This window comes from Oncorhynchus kisutch, linkage group LG2, assembly GCF_002021735.2.
Source record: "Oncorhynchus kisutch isolate 150728-3 linkage group LG2, Okis_V2, whole genome shotgun sequence".
NCBI lineage: Eukaryota > Metazoa > Chordata > Actinopteri > Salmoniformes > Salmonidae > Oncorhynchus > Oncorhynchus kisutch.
Window position 1 is genome coordinate 39,663,781 of NC_034175.2, and position 20,383 is coordinate 39,684,163.

The 20,383-nt window shown below is 43.1% G+C and overlaps 1 protein-coding gene across 1 annotated transcript in view; it reads right to left on the reverse strand.

Annotated features, from left to right (window-relative positions):
- The window catches only part of LOC109865728 (signal transducer and activator of transcription 1-alpha/beta), a 33,597-nt gene extending 13,539 nt beyond the window's left edge, over positions 1–20,058 (reverse strand). Inside the window, exons 1-9 of the mRNA XM_020454126.2 lie at positions 19,935–20,058; positions 14,756–14,883; positions 9,122–9,266; positions 7,074–7,169; positions 6,627–6,716; positions 6,361–6,439; positions 3,772–3,881; positions 3,511–3,662; positions 3,254–3,388 (exon numbers count right to left, since the gene is read on the reverse strand). Coding sequence (XP_020309715.1) covers positions 3,254–3,388; positions 3,511–3,662; positions 3,772–3,881; positions 6,361–6,439; positions 6,627–6,716; positions 7,074–7,169; positions 9,122–9,266; positions 14,756–14,883 — 935 coding nt within the window. The 5' untranslated portion in view covers positions 19,935–20,058. The remainder of the gene's footprint in view (positions 1–3,253; positions 3,389–3,510; positions 3,663–3,771; positions 3,882–6,360; positions 6,440–6,626; positions 6,717–7,073; positions 7,170–9,121; positions 9,267–14,755; positions 14,884–19,934) is intronic.
- Between the last annotated feature and the right edge of the window lie 325 nt (positions 20,059–20,383).

Here is a 20,383-nt window from a genome sequence, read left to right on the forward strand (position 1 = left end):
TAACCCGGTGTTGTCTGCTGAGCAGTATCCGCTACCACACATTGACAACCTTTTTGCGGGTTTAGCTGGAAGTCAAAAGTTCAGCACAAGTAGACTTCGCAGAAGTCGATTTTAAGATGCACGTGGATGAAAAGTCAAAAGGAACTGCTGATCGTCGTGACACATAAGGGGTTCTTCAGGGACTGTCATCTACCGTTTGGAATCACAAGGGTGCCAGTACTGTTCCAGAGGGAGATGGACCAGATCTTGAGTGGATTGCCAGGAATACAATACTACCTGGATGACATCCTCGTTACTGGGAAAGACGAAGAGGACTACCTCCGAACTTGGATGCGACCTTGCAGAGATTGAAGGACTACAGGCTGTGAGTTCATATGCTCAAATGTGCATTCTTCCAATCATCAGTTGAATACGTTGGACAGGTCATCGACGCCTGAGGCCTTCACAAGGATCCATCCAAGGTCAAGGTTATTTTGGACACCTCAGTTCCTAAGAATGTGAGCCAAATATGTTTTTTTTCCTGGGGTTACCGAATTTCTAAGGACGCTTTATCCCAAGCTTAGCAACAAAGCTGAAACTGCTGCATCAGTTGTTTTGTCAGGACAAAACATGGAAATGGACAGAACAATACGAGGAAGCATTCATGAAAACACTTGAAATCTGAAGCACTGGCACACTTCGAGCCATCAATGACCATCCAACGAGCTTGTGATGTTAAACCCATATGGTGTGGGAGCACATCATGCCTTCAGGTGAAGAGAAGCCGATCGCTTTCGTATTGAGAACATTGAACAATGCAAAAAGTAACTACGCACAGATAGAACGAGAAACCCTAGGTATCATTTTTGGAGTGTGTCAGTTTCACCAGTATCTGTACAGGAGGAAGTTCACCCTTCTTGCAGATCATTGTTCGCTGACGAGCATCATTGGACCGCATTCTGGTATTTTGTCCTTTGTTGTAAGCATGAACGTAAAACGTGGGCTCTGTTAATGTCAGCGCACACCTACGATATCAAGTACCACAAGTCAAAACTGCATTGCAACCCTGATGGACTCAGATGGACAACTCAGACGAAGTCACCCAAGTGGATATCTTCTACCTCAGATTAGTGGAAAATGCACCAGTCATTTCAACACAAGTGCGAAGAAACACTAGAAATTACTCAGTGTTATCTGAAGTAATGGACATTGCCATCAAAAGTAAGGCTGCAGGAGATGCTCCAGAACTGAAACCGTACCTTTCCAGGAGAACGGAGCTGTCAGTACATCTGGTCATCTGCTGTGGGGGAGGAGAGTTATCATTCCGCCTTCGCTGAGGATACCAGTGTTGCAACAGGTCATTGTGAAATTGCACAAAGCTACTTCTGGTGGCATGGATTGGATGGAAGCATTGAGGAGAAAGCAAAAACATGCTCCTCATGTCAGAAGGTTCGCAACGTACCTCAACTTCATCCGTGGGATTGGCCGAAGGAAGCATGGCAACGTGTACACGTCGGCAGGTCCATTCGAAAACAAAATGTTTCCCGTGGTCTTTGATGCTCACAGCAAGTGGCCAGAGGTTGCCATCATGAGGCCTACTACTGCTGAGAAGACCATCGAGAAGCTTGGAAAAGTGTTTAGTCAGTTTGGATCGCCACTCCAACTCATTAGCGACAACGGACCGCAGCTAGTGCCCTAAGAAATGACTACATTCCTACATGGAATGGCGTACGGCAGGTCCGCCCCACGTACCACACATCTACCAATGGGCTGGCAGAGAGGTTCGTACAGACCATGAAACATGCCTTAAAAGTGTTTCAGGGTCAAGGGACACTGCAACAATGCTTGAACAGCTTAATGCTATCCTACAGGAACACGCCTCACGCAACCACCAAGGCTTCGCCTGCATCGCTACTCAAGAAGAGAGCGTTACGCACAAGCTTCGACCTACTCAAACCTCAGAACTCAAAGGAGGCAGTGCGAAGTCAACAGGTCAAATCAAACATTATGAACAAAGGGCAGAGATTTTAATCCTGGAGACTGTCTTTGCTAAGAACTACCTCGACGGACAAAAGTGGGTTCCTGCTACAGTCATTGCTCCGACTGGTCCTGTGTTCTACACTGTCCAGACTGCAGAGGACGTCATCTGGAAAAGGCACACAGATCAGTTAAAGTTGAGTAATACCACACCGACAGAACCACCAGTCGTGAGTGGTCCAGAACTGTTACTGGGTGACACCCTGACCCAGCAGTAGTCACCTAGGGGCTCACAGTCACCTTCTCAGGACTGTTGTTCATAATGGGGACAATTTAAGTAGGAAAATGAGGAGATGTGGTGTATTGGGGTTGTGCCACAGAGCATCATGGGGGTTGCATGTTGAAACCAAACACGTTCTAGATACATTTTTGAACACATTCCTGTCTCCAGACTCATCATTATTGAATTGTTATAAAGACGTGGTTATGAAGCCCAGGAGACATAGCAAAAATATGATGAGGTTATTAGCCTACAGCCTAGTGAAAATGTCATTGGTTTTACATGTCAGCCAGCTGGTTGGCCCTTTTCCATCCCCTTGCTATCAGGGGGATTTCGTAAGGTCGTGGTATTGTGGTGACTTTATCATAGGGAACAACATATCCGATTCTCCGCTAAACAGACATGCAAATAGGCCTAGTAGTGGCGACTCATTAACAAGGATAGCACACGTGCACTATTTTTGTTATTGTAACATCATTGATCAATGTTGCCAATGTCTATTTCCTCCAGCACATTTGTGGACACAATGTACCAGACATTTTGATAAAAGTGAGTAGCTGCAGTTTATGTTTTGAGGCTCTGCCAGTGCCACAAAGATAGCTTGGAGATTTGTGAATGTGAGATGGAGAAAGCCTTCAGTAACTGTGTCGAGAGGTTGCGTGTAGCCTACTATTGATAGTCAGCAATGCAATTTATAGAAGGGATGTTTTCTATCGGGGACTTTACATTGAGTAGGCAAAATATGGTAGGCTACTAGCGATGTGAGGGCTGGCCTAATGTAGGCTATGAATGAAGCCAGAAATTAATATGTCCGGTTCATTCATGCAGCTATTCGCAAAGTATATTTTGCATTAGCGCTGCATAAAATGTGTATACCATCGGTTCACGGGACCCGTCAATATTATTATTGGGAATCGGGAAGGAGCTTGGTCGGTAAGTCCCGGTATACTGGTTAAACCCGAATGTGTATGTGATCGCAACAAGAACATAGATATAGGTGACGGAGCGGGGTCTCACTTGACAATGAGGGTCTTGAACAGGACGAGAGCGCGTTCCTCCAGAGTGCTTTTGCCCTGAGTGATGGGGTCCAGCTCCTGAAGTTTCTTCAGTTGCTGGCGTACCTGCTGTAAGCCCTCTGCCACCGCAGTGAACCTGCACCCACCCCCCCCCCACACACACACACACAGGGTTATGGTTGAAAGTATCTGAACAGTGTCTAAGGTTATGTGTAGTGGCAGGGGCAGGAGCTAAGGTGGACAGGAGGCAGGGCTGACCAGGTTTGTAGCTGATCTAGACAGGCATTAGGTGGACCACCGATACACGCAATCTGCTGTCTGTGCTTCCACTCAGGTATCTCCTCTGTCACCAGGGTGTACTGGATCTGCTCGGCCAAGTTCAGGATGTAAGCTATCTGATGCACCACCACCTACAGGTCGGGAGAAAAACACCACAAGCCAATCATACACCACAAGCTAACCATACAGAGTACACACACACGTACGTACGTACGTACGTACGTACGCATACACACGCACCTCTCTGGTTATGTTGAGTGTGATGAACATCTCTCTGATGACCATCTCCTCTTCACGGATCTCTTTCTGTACCACCGGTGACTGTGTCATCCCATTCACCTCTTGTTCCACTGACAAGTACATAGAGTCACAACTGATATATCGTTAAGCATTCCCAATATGATATTTTAAAAAAGGATCTGGAATTTTACAGCACAGATATTTCAGTCTGGAAACTAGTTTTTAGTACAGTAGGAGTAAGTTGTTACTTCAGTACCGTCACATTGGCTAAAGCATAGACCAGAGATCATCAACTAGATGATGACCGAAAGAAGGCCAAACAGATATAATATTAGACTAAAACTTTGTATACGATCACGTGTTTCTCTATTATGCATAGGAATACTTGGGAAAAGATTTCCAAAATCACTTGGAGCGGATATCCTGGTGTTTTTACAGTCTTTCATGTCCAATATTTTTTTTTATTCAGTAAATAATATACATAAGTGCCTTCGGAAAGTATTCAGACCCCTTGGCATTTTCCACATTTTTTTATTTTACAACCTTATTCTAAAATGGATAAAAATAAATACAAATTCCTCCGATATCTACACACAATAGCCCATAATGACAAAGCGAAAAGTATAGAGATTTTAGCCAAAGTATTAAAAATAATAAACAGTAGTATCTTATTTACACAAGTATTCAGACCATATGAGACTCGAAAACTGAGCTCAGGTGCATCCTGTTAACATTGATCATCCTTGAGATGTTTCGACAACTTGATTGAAGTCCACCTGTGGTAAATTGTACATGTCTATACAAGGTCACACAGTTGACAGTGCATGTCAGAGCAAAATCCAAGCCATGAGGTCGTAGGAATTGTCCGTAGAGCTCCGAGACAGGATTGTGTCGAGGCACCGATTTGGGGAAGGGTACCAGAAAATGTCTGCATTTGAGGGTCCCCAAGAACACTATTCTTAAATGGAAGAAGTTTAGAACCACAAAGACTCTTCCTAGAGTTGGCTGCCCGGCCAAACTGAGCAATCGGGGGAGAAGGACCTTGGTTAGGGTGGTGACCAAGAACCAGATGGTCACTCTGACAGAGCGCAAGAGTTCCTCTGTGGAGATGGGAGAAGTTTCCAGAAGGACTACCATCTCTAAAGCACTCCACCAATCTGGTCTTTATGGTAGAGTGGCCAGACGGAAGCCACTCCACAGTAAGAGGCACATGACAGCCCGCTTGGAGATTGCCAAAAGGCACTTAGACTCTCAGACCATGAGAAACAAGATTCTCTGGTCTGATGAAACCAAGATTGAACTCTTTGGCCTGAATGCCAAGTGTCTCATCTGGAGGAAACCTGGCACCATTCCTACGGTGAAGCATGGTGGTGGCAGCATCATGCTGTGGGGATGATGCTGACAATGATTCTAAGCACACAGCCAAGACAACGCAGGAGTGGCTTCAGGGCAAGTCTCTGAATGTCCTTGAGTGGCCCAGCCAGAACCCAATCGAACATCTCTGGAGAGTTCTGAAAATAGCTGTGCAGTGACGCCATTAAAATCCCCATTAAACCTGACAGAGCTTGAGAGGATCTGCAGAAAATAACGAACCCAAGAAGACTTGAGGCTGTAATCGCTGCTAAAGGTGCTTCAACAAAGTACTGATTAAAGGGTCTGAATACTTACATAAATGTAATATTTCCATTTTTATTTGTAATACATTTTCTAAAAACCTCTTTTTGCTTTGTCATTAGTATGACAAAGCAAAAATGATTTAATAAATTTGAGAATAAGGCTGTAACATAACAAAAATTCAGAAAGCGGCCTCCCGGGTGGCGCAGTGGTTAAGGGCGCTGTACTGCAGCGCCAGCTGTGCCATCAGAGTCCCTGGGTTCACGCCCAGGCTCTGTAGTAACCGGCCACGACCAGGAGGCCCGGGGGGCGACGCACAATTGGCCTAGCGTCGTCCGGGTTAGGGAGGGCTTGGTCGGTAGGGATGTCCTTGTCTCATCGCGCACCAGCGACTCCTGTGGCGGGCCGGGCACAGTGCGTGCTAACCAAGGTTGCCAGGTGCACGGTGTATCCTCCGAGACATTGGTGCGGCTGGCTTCCGGGTTGGATGCGCGCTGTGTTAAGAAGCAGTGCGGTTGGTTGGGTTGTGTATCGGAGGACGCATGACTTTCAACCTTCGTCTCTCCCGAGCCCGTACGGGAGTTGTAGCGATGAGACAAGACAGTAGCTACTACAACAATTGGATACTACGAAATTGGGGAGAAAAATAATAATAATAATAAATAAAAAATTCAAAAAGCACTCTATATATTTTTGGGGGGCTCAATATAACTTGGGGGACCAAATAAAACCACCCATGGGCTGCCAGTTGGGGAACCCTGACATATAGCATTAGACATATAGCAATAGATCTAGGACCATCCCTGACATATAGCAATAGATCTAGGACCAACCCTGACATATAGCAATAGATCTAGGACCAACCCTGACATATAGCAATAGATCTAGGACCAGTCTAGTCTCGTGTCCCAGACCCAGGCTGTTGAAATAGACTAGGACCAGGCTCAGGCTCAGAGGCTATCACTCACACAGTACCTCGGCTCTGCAGGGTCTTCTTCTTAAAGTCATGTTCATCCTGTAGGTCCTCCAGTGACTTCATTTCCTGCTCTACATCCTGAAGGAGGGCAGAAGTCACACTATTGGTTTTTCATGGACATCGATGATGTTTGTGAATAACATTTTCTGTCCTGCTCTTCCAGACTGTTCAACTGGCTATTTTCATATAGATAATGCCGTAGTCGTCTGCATGACAACAAAAAAAACACAACCAATATCACATGGTAATGGCCAAATGAGCGCACCTGCACTTGGTTCCTCAGGTCTTTGACATTGTTGTCCAACTCTTTCTGTTTCTCCAACACCACATTGTTTTGTGTGGACCGAACGTTTTCCTGACAAAAACAGTTACAGACAAAAAAAATCAGAGTATTTTTTCACACTCTGAAATGCTACTTCTGTTGCAGCAACGATTGAAGATAAAATACATCATATCAGAGGCTGTTTAACACTTATATATATATATTTTATATATATATATATATATATATATATATATATATATATATATATATATATTCTGCAAAGAGATTTGCTGAAAAATCAGTTCATGACTAAATTGTCCATGCAATAACAACTTTTCTCAGAAACACAAAAGAATGCGTCAATCACAATTCATTACACACACTGCGACAAACTATGCTCCCACATTTCCACAAGGCAGTATGAAAAAGGCAAGATCAGTGTCTCACCTCTTTTTTTAAGGCACAGGCCAGGATTTTCTTCTCCTCTTTCAGACATTTACATATAGTCATGGCCATGTGCAAAGGGTCCTCCTGAAAGTGGTCCTAGGAAGACAGTTAATCAACTTTAAAAGTCGAATGGGTGTTCCTCAAGGTTCTGTTCCAGGACCACTGTTCTTTTCACATACTTGCTAGTTGCTACCTCTTGGAATTGTAATTTATAAAAAGGAAATATCACTGCTATCCTGATTATAAACAACCTGCAAACCAAACCAGATAAAACATTATAGGTGCAATATGCAGAAATTGTGCCATTTTTTCCTGGTTGCTAAAATTCTAATTTCAGTTTGTGAAATATCTTTTCAATAACTAAAAATATTGTATTTTCAGCTGTTTGAAGCTGGGATTCAAATCCGAAAGTAAAAGAAGCTAAAACTAAACGTATACATGAGAAGCATAGAAAGAGTGCACATAGAACAGCTCTACCACTTCTTAAGACTTGCTTTCAATGAGAATGGCATATCTATACCTCACATTTCTATGTGAATATGGTTGGGTCGCCCAAAAACGTACATATAGCGGCTTTACGTTTGCTAAATCAAAGGCTTATGTAACAAAGGACTGGATAGCCAGTATCGTGTTTGAAAACTCAAACAGTACAATGGTTAATGATTAGCTTAAAGAACCTCAAGATACTTTTGTGTATGTGGACACCTTCAAATTAGTGAATTCAGCTATTTCAGCCACACTCGTTGCTGACAGGTGTATAAAATTGAGCACACAGCCATGCAATCTCCATAGGTAAACATTGGCAGTAGAATGGCTTTACTGAAGAGCTCAGTGACTTTCATAGGATGCCACCTTTCCAACAAGTCAGTTCGTCAAATGTCTGTCCTGGTCAACTGTAAGTGCTGTTATTATGAAGTGGAAACGTCTCGGAGAAACAACGGCTCAGCCGCAAAGTGGTAGGCCAAACAAACTCACAGAATGGGACTGCCGAGTGTTGAAGTGAGTAGCGCATAAAATCATATGTCCTCGGTTGCAACACTTACTACCAAATTCCAAACTGCCTCTGGAAGCACAAGAACTGTTCGTCGGGCACATCATGTAATGGGTTTCCATGGCCGAGCAGCCACACACTAGCCTAAGATCACCATGCGCAATGCCAATCGTCGGCTGGAGTGGTGTAAAGCTCGCCGCCATTGGACTCTGGAGCAGTGGAAACGCGTTCTCTGGAGTGATGAATCACGCTTCACCATCTGGGTTTGGTGGATGCAAGGAGAACGCTACATGCCCTAATGCATAGTGCCAACTGTAAAGTTTGGTGGAGGAATTATGGTCTGGGGCTGTTTATTATAGTTCGGGCTAGGCCCTTTAGTTCCAGTGAAGGGGAATCTTAACACGAATCTTAACACTACAGCATACAATGACATTCTAGATCACAATGTTCCAACATTGTGGCAACAGTTTGGGGAAGACCCTTTCCTATTTCAGCATGAAAATGCCCGTGCACAAAGCGAGGTCCAAACAGAAATGGTTTGTCGAGATCGGTGTGGAAGAACTTGACAGGCTTGCACAGAGCCCTGACCTCAACTATATTGAACACCTTTGAGATTAATTGGAACGCCGACTGCAAGCCAGGCCTAATTGCCCAATATCAATGCCCGACCTCACTAATGCTCATGGCTGAATGGAAGAAAGTCCCTGCAGCAATGTTCCAGCATCTAGTGGAAAGCCTTCCCAGAAGAGTGTAGGAGGTTATTGCAGCAAAGGGGGGACCAACTCCATATTAATGCCCATGATTTTTGAATGAGATGTTCGACGAGCAGGTGTCCACAAACTTTTGGTCATGTAGTGTAATTTTTGTCATTACATCAGCTTGAAACATTGTTGATACCCTCAATCCTGATTGGCCCTGATCTGACAATAAAACAGCATCTCCAGACCAGAGCTCTTAGAATTTAAGCACCAGTTTTATGGATTAATACTCAATAGCCAATGCCTGAGTGTTTATACCTTGTAAATTAATGTCAATCCACATTCCACACTGGCCTTACCTGCAGTTTGCGTTTAATCTTGCGTACATTGTGTTGCAACAGGAAGTTGTTCTCCAGGGCGAAGCGGCTGTACTGGTTGTCCAACTGGCCCAAGAGGTCATGGAAACGGACCATCGCCAGGGAAACGCTGGTTGCCACCGTGTCCCTGCAGGGTGTCAACCAAAAGGGGCGGGATTTTGAAATCTATTGTTATCATTTAAAATGATAGCAACCAGACCACGGAAACACAGTGTAGTGTCTTAACACTTAGTACTTATTTATATAATAAGAAAGACTCTGAAAACAAGTAATTGAACTGGAGCTTCACACTTACTCAAACGAGTTAGTACCAGAATAACATAGAACAACACTGCGCATGACCAAGGGTGCTCCATCCTTAAAGGGGACATCAGTAATTAACAGAACATAACATTCCTTGTCTTATACAATCAGAGTTACTTTTACCAAACCACAACTGAAACATTTCCCAGAACTTGTTGTAGTTATTTTGAATCTTTTAATTTGAACTTGAACAGTTCATTTTTGTTTGTTTGTTTATAAGTCTAGTCTGTCTGGTGGACGGTGCCTTCGTTCTGGGTAGCGCCTCGGATTGTCTGGAGGCTCCTGAACATCCTCAGTGTGTGCTTGTTCCATTATAGCTTCTGCTATAGCAGCACCTTCATCAACACATTCCCTTCTTTCTGCCTGGGGTCTCTTTACTGCCCCACCGTCCTCTACAGTTCCCTGTGTGTCATTCTCAAGATCTCTCTGTGCCTGTTCTCTCTCGATTGTTGTGCTGTTTTCCGTAGAATGCATTTGGATAATGTGACGCCACCACATTATGTCTGGGCTCACTTGAACCTGGTAAGTTCTGGGTCCCGTTTGTGCGTGTACGTTCCCTCTTGTCCATTTCCCTCCTCTTCTGTAGTCTCGCACCATCACTTCCTGTCCTGTTTGGAGATGGCGCTCCCGGCCACCGGAAAGCATCTTGGCTTGTTTGTTCAGCACTTCATTACGCCTGTTTGGCTTCATGATGTCCAGCTGTGTGCGGAGAGGCCTCCCGAACATCAGTGCGGCTGGGCTTTCATTTGTCGTGGCATGTGGGGTGTTTCGGTAGGAGGCCAGGAACTTGGCCAGTTTTGTTTGCAAAGTCCCTTCGTCTCGTTTTGCTGCACGGAGTCCTTGCTTTAGGCTTTGCACAAAGCATTCTGCCAGCCCATTGGTGGCAGGGTGGTACAGAGCTGAGGTTGAGTGTTTGATTCCATTTACTGACATGAATCTTGTAAACTCGTTACTTACAAAAGCTTGTGCGTTGTCACTTACCAGCTGCAGCGGCAAACTGAAGCGTGCAAAGTTGATCTGAGACATTCTATCGTCTGAGCTGAGGTGGAGGAGTCGGTGCAAAACACCTCTGGCCATTTGGAATGGGCATCAACTACTGTATAACCAGAAACATGTGCTTTTCAAAGGGACCAGCGTAGTCCACATGGATTCTCTGCCATGGCTCTGTGGGCCATTCCCATGGGTGGACTGGGACAGGAGCAGGCATGTGAAGGGTTTCCAAACATCTGCTACAGTTCTTCACAATGTTTTCTATCTGTTGATCCAGACCTGGCCACCAGAAGTGGCTCCTTGCGAGCAGCTTCATTTTGACAATTCCAATATGACCTTCATGTAGTTTCTGCAATACTAGATGTTGGCATTTCTGGGGTATCATGACTCTCATTCCCCACATCAAACATCCTTGGTATGTTGTAATTTCGTTTCTCCGCTGGAAATACGGAGTCAGCTCCTTTCTGCCAGTAGCTGGCCATCCTGACATGGTGTAGGTGTACACTTTTGACAAGGTCACATCTTTCCTTGTCTCCTGTTTGATAACTGTGCTTGTGACCGGTAGTGCCTCGAGCTGAGCGGTATGGAACATGTCCACTGCATTCACCCTCCTTTGTCTTTCTCTTGTACACGGCAGTCTGGAAAATCCATCTGCATTTGTGTGGAGGGATGACGGCTTAAACTCAATGTCATACATATGACTGGCAAGGAACAGGGCATATCGCTGTAACCTGGCTGCTGTCATTGCCGGAATGCCTTTCTTTGGACTGAAAGTGGAAAGCAACGGCTGGTGATCTGTAACCAGTGTGAAACGCTTGCCATATAGGTATGCGTGGAATTTCTTGACGCCCCACACTAGTGCCAGTGCTTCTTTGTCGATTTGTGAGTAGTTTTTCTCTGCATCATTCAATGTTCGTGATGCAAATGCAACTGGCCTCTCTGACCCATCGTTCAGTGTGTGTGAAAGGACGACCCCTAATCCATAAGGGGACGCATCACAAGCCAACTTCACTGGCATTTCAGGGTCGTAATACATCAGGACCTGTTCAGATGTTATGAGCCGTTTTGCCTCCAGAAATGCATTTTCACAATTCTCTGTCCACCGCCATGTCCTATTCTTTTCCAGGGGCTGATTTAGAGGTTGGAGTACTGCTGAAAGGTTTGGGAGGAATCTTCTGTAGTAATTGATCAGTCCCGTGAAAGATCTCACTTCTGTGATATTTTGTGGTCGTGGTGCCTGTACCACTGCCTCGATTTTGTCCTGTGTTTTGTGCAATCCATTGCAGTCAATTTCATGTCCACAGAAGACAATCTTGTCTTTGAAGAACTCACACTTCTGTAAGTTTGCCTGTAGAACATACTCTTTCAGTCTTTTCAGGACCTCTTCCAGGTTAGCCAGGTGCTCTTTGTCGGTGCGTCCTGTTATGATAATGTAATCCAGGATACACTGGGTTCCTGGGATTCCTTGCAAAATCTGGTCAATAGTTTGTTGCCAAATGGCTGGGGCTGATGCAATGCCAAAAACCAGGTGGATATACATGTATAGACCTTTGTGTGTGTTTATTGTCAGGTACTGTTTGGAGCTCTCTTCAACCGGTAGCTGCTGGTAAGCCTGTTTCAGATCGATTTTACTGAAGTGTTTCCCACCAGCTAGTGCAGCAAAGATGTCATCCAGACGTGGTAGGGGGTATTGGTCCACATGCAACATTGAATTCACAGATACCTTGAAGTCCCCACACATTCTAACAGACCTGTCTTTCTTCACAATAGGAACTATGGGTGTGGCCCATTCGCTTCTGTCCACTTGTCAGGATCCCTGTATCCTGCAAGCGATCGATTTCCGCTTCCACCTTTGGTCTCACGGAGTATGGAACAGATCTGGCTTTGCAGAATTTGGGTTGCATCATCTCTTAGTATAAGTTTGGCTGTGAAGCCTTTTACTGTTCCCATCTGATCACTGAAAACTGTGTTGTATTTCTTCCGCAAGTGTTCCAGCGTTTGGTCTGTGCCTTTCTCTTTGGACTGGAACGTGTGTAGCATTTTCAAGTCACACCAGTTCAACTTTATTTTTGAAGGCCATTCCCTGCCAAATAATGGGGGGGGGGGGGGGGGGGGGCAGTTCCAGGCACCACATACAGGTGTAACTGCCCCCCATAACGCACTCTGACCTGCAACGCCCCCATTGGGCTCAATCTCTCTCCTGAGTAGGTCTTCAGCAACATAGCCTTAAAGTGCTCATTGTAGACGGTAGTGGAAATTAGACACTGCAGATCCTGTATCCAGCTCCATTTTGAGGGGTTTGCCTTCGATATCTGGTGTCACCCCTATTATGCTACTGCTGGGAGAAGTCACTGTGTTTAACTCCATTGTACCAATTAATCGTTCATCTGAATCACTGCCACTGTTCTCTGCTCGTGCATTCACAGACCCTTTCATTTTCTCAGTTTTCCTTTTGTGACTGAATTTTGCTTTGCATGCTCTTTGAATGTGTCCCCCCTTCTACTGCATTTGTGACAAATTTCGTCTTTGAAACGTCAGTCTTCTGCTCTGTGACCATCTGTCACACCTGTTGCATTTTTCGGCTACACGGGGGGCTGTCGGCTGCGTGAAAACTTGTGCAGGGAAATATGACAGGTCAGTACTTCTTTTACTTTGCAACTCAAATGCATCTTTAGTCACGATTTCCATAGCCACAGCAATTTCAACCGTCTTTGCAAACGTGAGCTCTGATTCTGTGAGCAAACGTTTTTGAATGTGTTCATGTTTCAGTCCACAAACAAATTTATCCGTTAATGTGTCATTTAGGTTCTCTCCAAACTGGCAATGTTCAGAGTTTCTTCAACTCTGCTACATATGTACCAACACCCTCCCCCCCATTCTGATCTCTCTTGTGGAAACGTGATGAGGAGTGGTTTAGGTGATTGGAGATTGTGGAGATATTGCGAAATCACCTGTGAATGTTTTATTTGAGGGCTTCAGAGGGGCAGTCAGATCTCTTAGCAAATTGTACGTTTTTGGTCTAATTAAACTCAACAACGCTGGTACTCTCTTGTTATCAGCAATGTCGTTTGCAATGAAGTACTGTTCCAGTCGTTCAATGTAAGTTGCCCAGTTTTCTTGCGTGTCATCAAACACATCTACTTTCCCGATGCTAGCCATTCTCTTTACTTCCGGCTCCACGGGTCTTTGATCTGCCGCCTCGTTCTCGTCAGCTCTCCTCTCGTCTTCACTGCTTGCTAACTGTTGTGCTACAGGGTCAAAATCTTCCTCTCTTCCTACGAGCTCCATCTGTATTCGTGATGCACACTGCAGGTAATCATCCTCGTCGCCATTGTAGTGTCTTAACACGTAGTACTTATTTATATAATAAGAAAGACTCTGAATACAAGTAATTGAACTGGAGCTTCACATTAACTCAAACGAGTTAGTACCAGAATAACAGAACAACACTGCGCATGACCAAGGGTGCTCCATCCTTAAAGGGGACATCAGTAATTAACAGAACATAACACATGAACATGCAGAACATGCACATCAACAACAACGAAAGTGTCAACCTGGATACATCTCTTACTTTTCTTATTACGGTAGTTGGCGCAGGCTTTCATCTACCCATGCATTTCCTGCAATTCTATGTCACGTATACTCACTCTGACCTCTAGGTTATCAGGCTGCTGATTATCCCGCACACCTGTTACCATCGGCACCAGCGCATCATGACACTCACCTGGACTCCATCACCTCCTTGATTATCTTCCCTATATCTGTCACTCCCCTTGGTTCTTTCCTCAGGTGTTATTTACTCTGTTTCATGTCGGTGTGTTGTTTGTTTTGTTTTACTCATTAAAACATTCGCTCCCTGTACTTGCTTCCCGTCTCTCAGCGCACTCGTTACATTCTACATATTTTGCCATAGGCTGGAGAGAAGTTATTGCAGTTTTTAATATGATATTTGAGTGAGAGTGACAAGTTTAGATAGATTGGTAAATTAGCTGTCTGCTAGACTAAATAATTGTTGCTGACATGGGCTAATTGAATGACTGTCAGTTACAGAAATAACAAGAGAATCTGCTTTTACACAAACACATTTTGAAATTGCACCTTGGGCATTTTATACTATTCTAACTCTCAACAGTAAGTTTACATATTTTCTTGGGGGGGGGGGGGGGGGGGATTGATCCACTGGAAGCCAGTTGCCCTCCCTTCCCTAGATTAACAAACAGCAGCACCTTAAATTATGAGAACAGTACACAGCCTTTGAACACATCTACACATACTGACTGTGTAAATGACAGACCTAGTCAGCCACTGCTGCTCACTCACCAGTCATGGCTCTCAATCCACGCACTGAGGTACTGGCGGATCTCCATGGGGAAAGTATCATCATACAGCTGGTCCAACTGCTCCAGGTACTTGGAGTCTAATTTCTGCAGCTGGATCCACTGGGCCATCTAGGAACCAGGTACAGAGACATGGCAATCATTGTTTCCCCCTGTACCATTCCATGGGCACATACAGTTAGCTTCTTTAGTTTTTGAAGGGTTGAGGAAGAGTCAGCTGCTCTATAGTACTGCTGGGTAACACCAATGTTGCTTAATGTGATAATGGCTGAATTGTTTTCCATTATCTTTTTACTGCGTTCTGTGTAACTCGGTGAAGGGATATAGTTTAAACAAGCTTTAAAAGTAGCTAGACTGGATGCCGTTTGGGATACGCCAAATAAACATGTGATTCACATTTAAAAAATAATAATATATATATATATATTTTATTTATTTTATTCTTCACATTTTCAAACTGTAAATTTATATTTTCCAACGGGGCTATACATTTGGGTGAGTTTTTTCTCTCTCGCCTAAGTAGCCTCGTTTTACTGCCAAAAATAAAATTCAACCATCTAGTGTTCAGCAAAATAACAACACAATGTCAAATACAGGTAGACTAGTGAAATATTTAACATCTAATCACATTAACCGTTACTCTCTCGCCAGAAACCTTCACTCTTGTGCAGACATTTAGGAACGAAACATGACAATTTGAAAAATAAGCCACTGGAGTTTTTTGAGCAAGAATAAAGATGACTTTTGAGTAGTAAGACATGTATAAACGCAACAGATACTAGAAGGGGCATCTTATATGGTGAGCTCTCGAGTGGATAGAACAGGCAAGCCCCATACTATTGTGGAGGACTTAATTCTTCCTGCTGCCGTGGATATGGCTGGGACAATGCTGGGGGAAAAGGCCCCAAAAACTATACAAACAATGCCTTCATCAAACAACACTGTTTCAGAACGCATTAGGGACATGGCAGGATATGTTTTGAAACAATTACTGCTTCACATACAAGCCAGTGAATTATATGCGTTATAGCTGGATGAGTCAACAGACGTGGCTGGCCTGGCACAGCTCCTGGTATATGTCCGTTACGTTTATGGGGGGTCAATTAAGGAGGACATCCTCTTCTGCAAACCACTGGAAACCAGAACAACATAAGAGGATATATTTAAAGTACTGGACAGCTTTGTGACATCAAATGGACATTGGTGGTCAAGATGTGTTGGTATCTGTACTGATGGTGCAAAAGCCATGACAGGGAGACATGGTGGAGTGGTAACGGGCGTGCAAGCAGTTGCTCCCTACGCCACTTGGGTACACTGCAGCATCCACCGAGGGGCTCTTGCTGCTAAAGGAATGCCTGGCAGCTTGAAAGACATTTTGAACACAACAGTGAAAATGGTTAACTTTCTTAAAGCAAGGCCCCTGAACTCTCGTGTATTTTCTGCATTATGCAATGATATGGGCAGCGACCATGTAACGCTTTTACAACATACAGAAGTGCGCTGGTTATCAAGGGGCAAAGTATTGACGCCGTTTTTTAAATTGAGAGATGAGATTTAAGTTTTCTTTACTGACCATAATTTTCACTTGTCTGACCGCTTGCATGATGACCAGTTTCTCACACGACTGGCCTATCTGGGTGATGTTTTTTCTAGCCTGAATGATCTGAATCCAGGATTACATGGACTCTCCGGGACTATATTCAGTGTTCGGGACAAAATTGAGGCTATGATTAAGAAGTTGGAGCTCTTTTCTGTCTGCATTAACAAGGACAACACACAGGTCTTTCCATCATTGTACGATTTTATTTGTGTGTAAATGAACTCAAGCTTACGGGCAATGTCAAATGTGATATAGTGAAGCACCTGAGTGAACTGTGTGCGCAATTACGAAGGTACTTTCCCAAAACGGACGACACACAACAACTGGATTCGTTATCCCTTTCATGCCCTGCCTCCAGTCCACTCAACAATATCTGAACAAGAGAGACTCATCAAAATTACAATAAGCAGTTCTGTGAAAATTTTATTTAATCAGAGGCCACTGCCAGATTTCTGGATAGGGCTGCGCTCAGAGTTTCTTGCCTTGGCAAATCACGCTGTTAAGACACTGATGCCCTTTGCAACCACGTACCTACAGATGAAGTCGGAAGTTTACATACACCTCAGCCAAATACATTTAAACTCAGTTTTTCCACAATTCCTGACATTTAATCCTAGTAACAATTCCCTGTCTTAGGTCAGTTAGGATCACCACTTTATTTTAAGAATGTGAAATGTCAGAATAATAGTAGAGGGAATGATTTATTTCAGCTTTTATTTATTTCATCACATTCCCAGTGGGTCAGAAGTTTACATACACTCAATTAGTATTTGGTAGCATTGCCTTTAAAATGTTTAACTTGAGTAAAACGTTTCGGGTAGCCTTCCACAAGCTTGCCACAATAAATTGGGTGAATTTTGGCCCATTCCTACTGACAGAGCTGCTGTAACTGAGTCAGGTTTGTCGGCCTACTTGCTCGCACACGCTTTTTCAGTTCTGCCCACAAATTTTCTATGGAATTGAGGTCAGGGCTTTGTGATGGCCACTCCAATACCTTGACTTTGTTGTCCTTAGGCCATTTTGCCACAGCTTTGGAAGTATGCTTGGAGTCATTGTCCATTTGGAAGACCCATTTGCGACCAAGCTTTAACTGATGTCTTGAGATGTTTTAATATATCCACATGATTTTCCTCCTCATGAAGCCATCTATTTTGTGAAGTGCACCAGTCCCTCCAGCAGCAAAGCACCCTCAAAACATGATGCTGCTACCCCCGTGCTTCACGGTTGGGAGGGTGTTCTTCGGCTTCCAAGCATCCCCCTTTTTCATCCAAACATAAAACAGTAAAACAAGTCATTATGGCCAAACAGTTCTATTTTTGTTTCATCAGACCAGAGGATATTGCTCCAAAAAGTGCGATATTTGTCCCCATGTGCAGTTGCAAAAGTTGTAGTCTGGCTTTTTTATTGCGGTTTTGGAGCAGTGGCTTCTTCCTTGCGGAGTGGCCTTTCAGGTTATGTCGATATAGGACTTGTTTTACTGTGGATATAGATACTTTTGTACCTGTTTCCTCCAGTATCTTCACAAGGTCCTTTGCTGTTGTTCTGGGATTGATTTGCACTTTCTCACCAAAGTACGTTCATCTCTTGGAGACAGAACGCGTCTCCTTCCTGAGTGGTATGATGGCTGCGTGGTCCCATGGTGTTTATACTTGTGTAACATTGTTTGTACAGATGAACATGGTACCTTCAGGCGTTTGGAAATTGTTCCCAAGGATGAACTAGACTTGTAGAGGTCTACAATTTTTTTTCTGAGGTCTTGGCTGATTTATTTAGAGTTTCCCATGATGTCACACAAAGAGTCACTGAGTTTGAAGGTAGGCCTTCAAATACATCCCCAGGTACACCTACAATTGACTCAAATTATGTAATTTAGCCTATCAGATGCTTCTAAAGCTATGACATCATTTTCTGGAATTTTCCAAGCTGTTTAAAGGCACAGTCAACTTAGTGTATGTAAACTGCTGACCCACTTTAATTGTGATACAGTGCATTATAAGTGAAGAAATCTGTGTGTAAACAATTGTTGGGAAAATGACTTGTATCATGCACAAAGTAGATGTCCTAACTGACTTGCCAAAACTATAGTTTGTTAACAAGAAATTTGTGGAGTGGTTGAAAAATGAGTTTTAATGACTCCAACCTAAGTGTATGTAAACTTCCGACTTCAACTGTATGTGGGAGAGGATTCTCGGCCCTCAATAGCATCAAAACTAAATACAGGCACAGACTGTGTGTGGAAAATGATTTAAGACTGAGACTCTCTCCAATACAACCCAACATTGTAGAGTTATGTGCATCCTTTCAATCACACACTTCTCTTTAACCTGCGGTAAGTTATTCACCATTTTCGATGAACAAATAAGGTTTTATATCTAAGATGGTTATATAAAGAGCAAAATTATTGATTATTATCATAATATTGTTTGTTCCCTGGTCCCATAAGAGCTCTTTGTCACTTCCTACGAGCAGGGTTGTGACAAAAATTCACCATTCATTCTTATGTTTAATAAATGTACCGTGTAGTGTGTGTGTGTGGCAGGCTTACAATGATGGCAAAACAACATTTGAGAGTGCGCTGACCCTGGCGCTAGAGGGGGTACGCAGAGTTTTGCATTCCCAAAGAGTTTGGGAACCACTGATATAAGGAATGTGAAATGATTTATACTTTTACTTTTGATTAATCTAAAACCAAATACTTTTAGACTTTTACTCAAAGCAGTATTTTACTGTGTGACTTTCACTTTTACTTGAGTCATTTTCTATCTTAACTTTTACTCAAGTATGACAATTGGATACTTTTTCCATCACTTGGTTACAAGTGATGGCCAGGGACAATACTGCAGCCTTTCCTGCACTGATGAACAGTTGTTTTTTCATCAATAGATTAGATTACGCATTGAACCATTGAGTATCATGTGTCTCTTATCAAGATATATTTCTAATTCGTTTCCTGTTCCAAATGAAGAATATACAACCATTATCACATGCTGATTGATTGAAGCAAATTATATTCAGTCAACAGCTATGGTTATGGGGTGTGAGATTTTTCTAAACCTGCATCTTTGAAGCATTGCAAGATCAACTGAAGTGTCTTTATACGATTATGATGATTCTAGCAAATACATTCTGAAAACAGCATTGCAAGACAAAAATAAAATGAAAACATGATTACAAACATGGTAATCTATTGTACCACACTTGTAGTTATTGCACATGCATTGATTCAGTATGCAATTATTAGGTGGCCTAATCACTTTTGTCAAATTAATCCGCACAAGTAACGCTATGCAAAAACGTATGTGTCAGTAGCTGCCAATGAAACCTAATACAATTTTCAAATTAAATTATTTTTAAAAAATCATTAGAAGAAAATGGCAGAAATTATATTTTTCCTTACAAACCAAATTCTGTGAACAGACAATCATTTGAAATATGTACAATATTTGACCGTTTCAATAATATATCCCCAAAATGCCCTGCAATGCACAATTGCTTTTGTGGGCGTATTTGATATGCTATGTATTGATTACAGTAACTACCAGGTACAGTAAACTGTACCTACCTTGATTAACGTTGAAAACGGTACAAAAAGGTGAAGTCAAGATAGATGGGAAAAGGTTCCTCCACTAACATCCCCAGCCCTTTGCTTCAGAAAACATGTGAACATTTAGGTAGGCTTTTTAATTCTGTATAGCCTATCGCAGCTAAGCTTTTGCATAAATTCAGTAGAGAACCAATCAAAGTCCAGTGCGCGTTTTGGCGCTGTTCTTTCTATCGGGCAACCTCCCTCATCCGCATGAAATCAGAAACTTAAATTTAAAAACGTAACTCATTCAGACCGTAAATAGAAACCTAACATATTATTGAAAAAAGGCATTGAAAGTAATGTCACATATTTTGGGGGTAGTTCCTCTTGTACTGCAATGGAATGTTCAACATTTTAAAAAGCTAATTCATAACTCAAAAAGCTGTCTTGCTGACGAAACTGCATGTATTACAATTGCTTGGCAA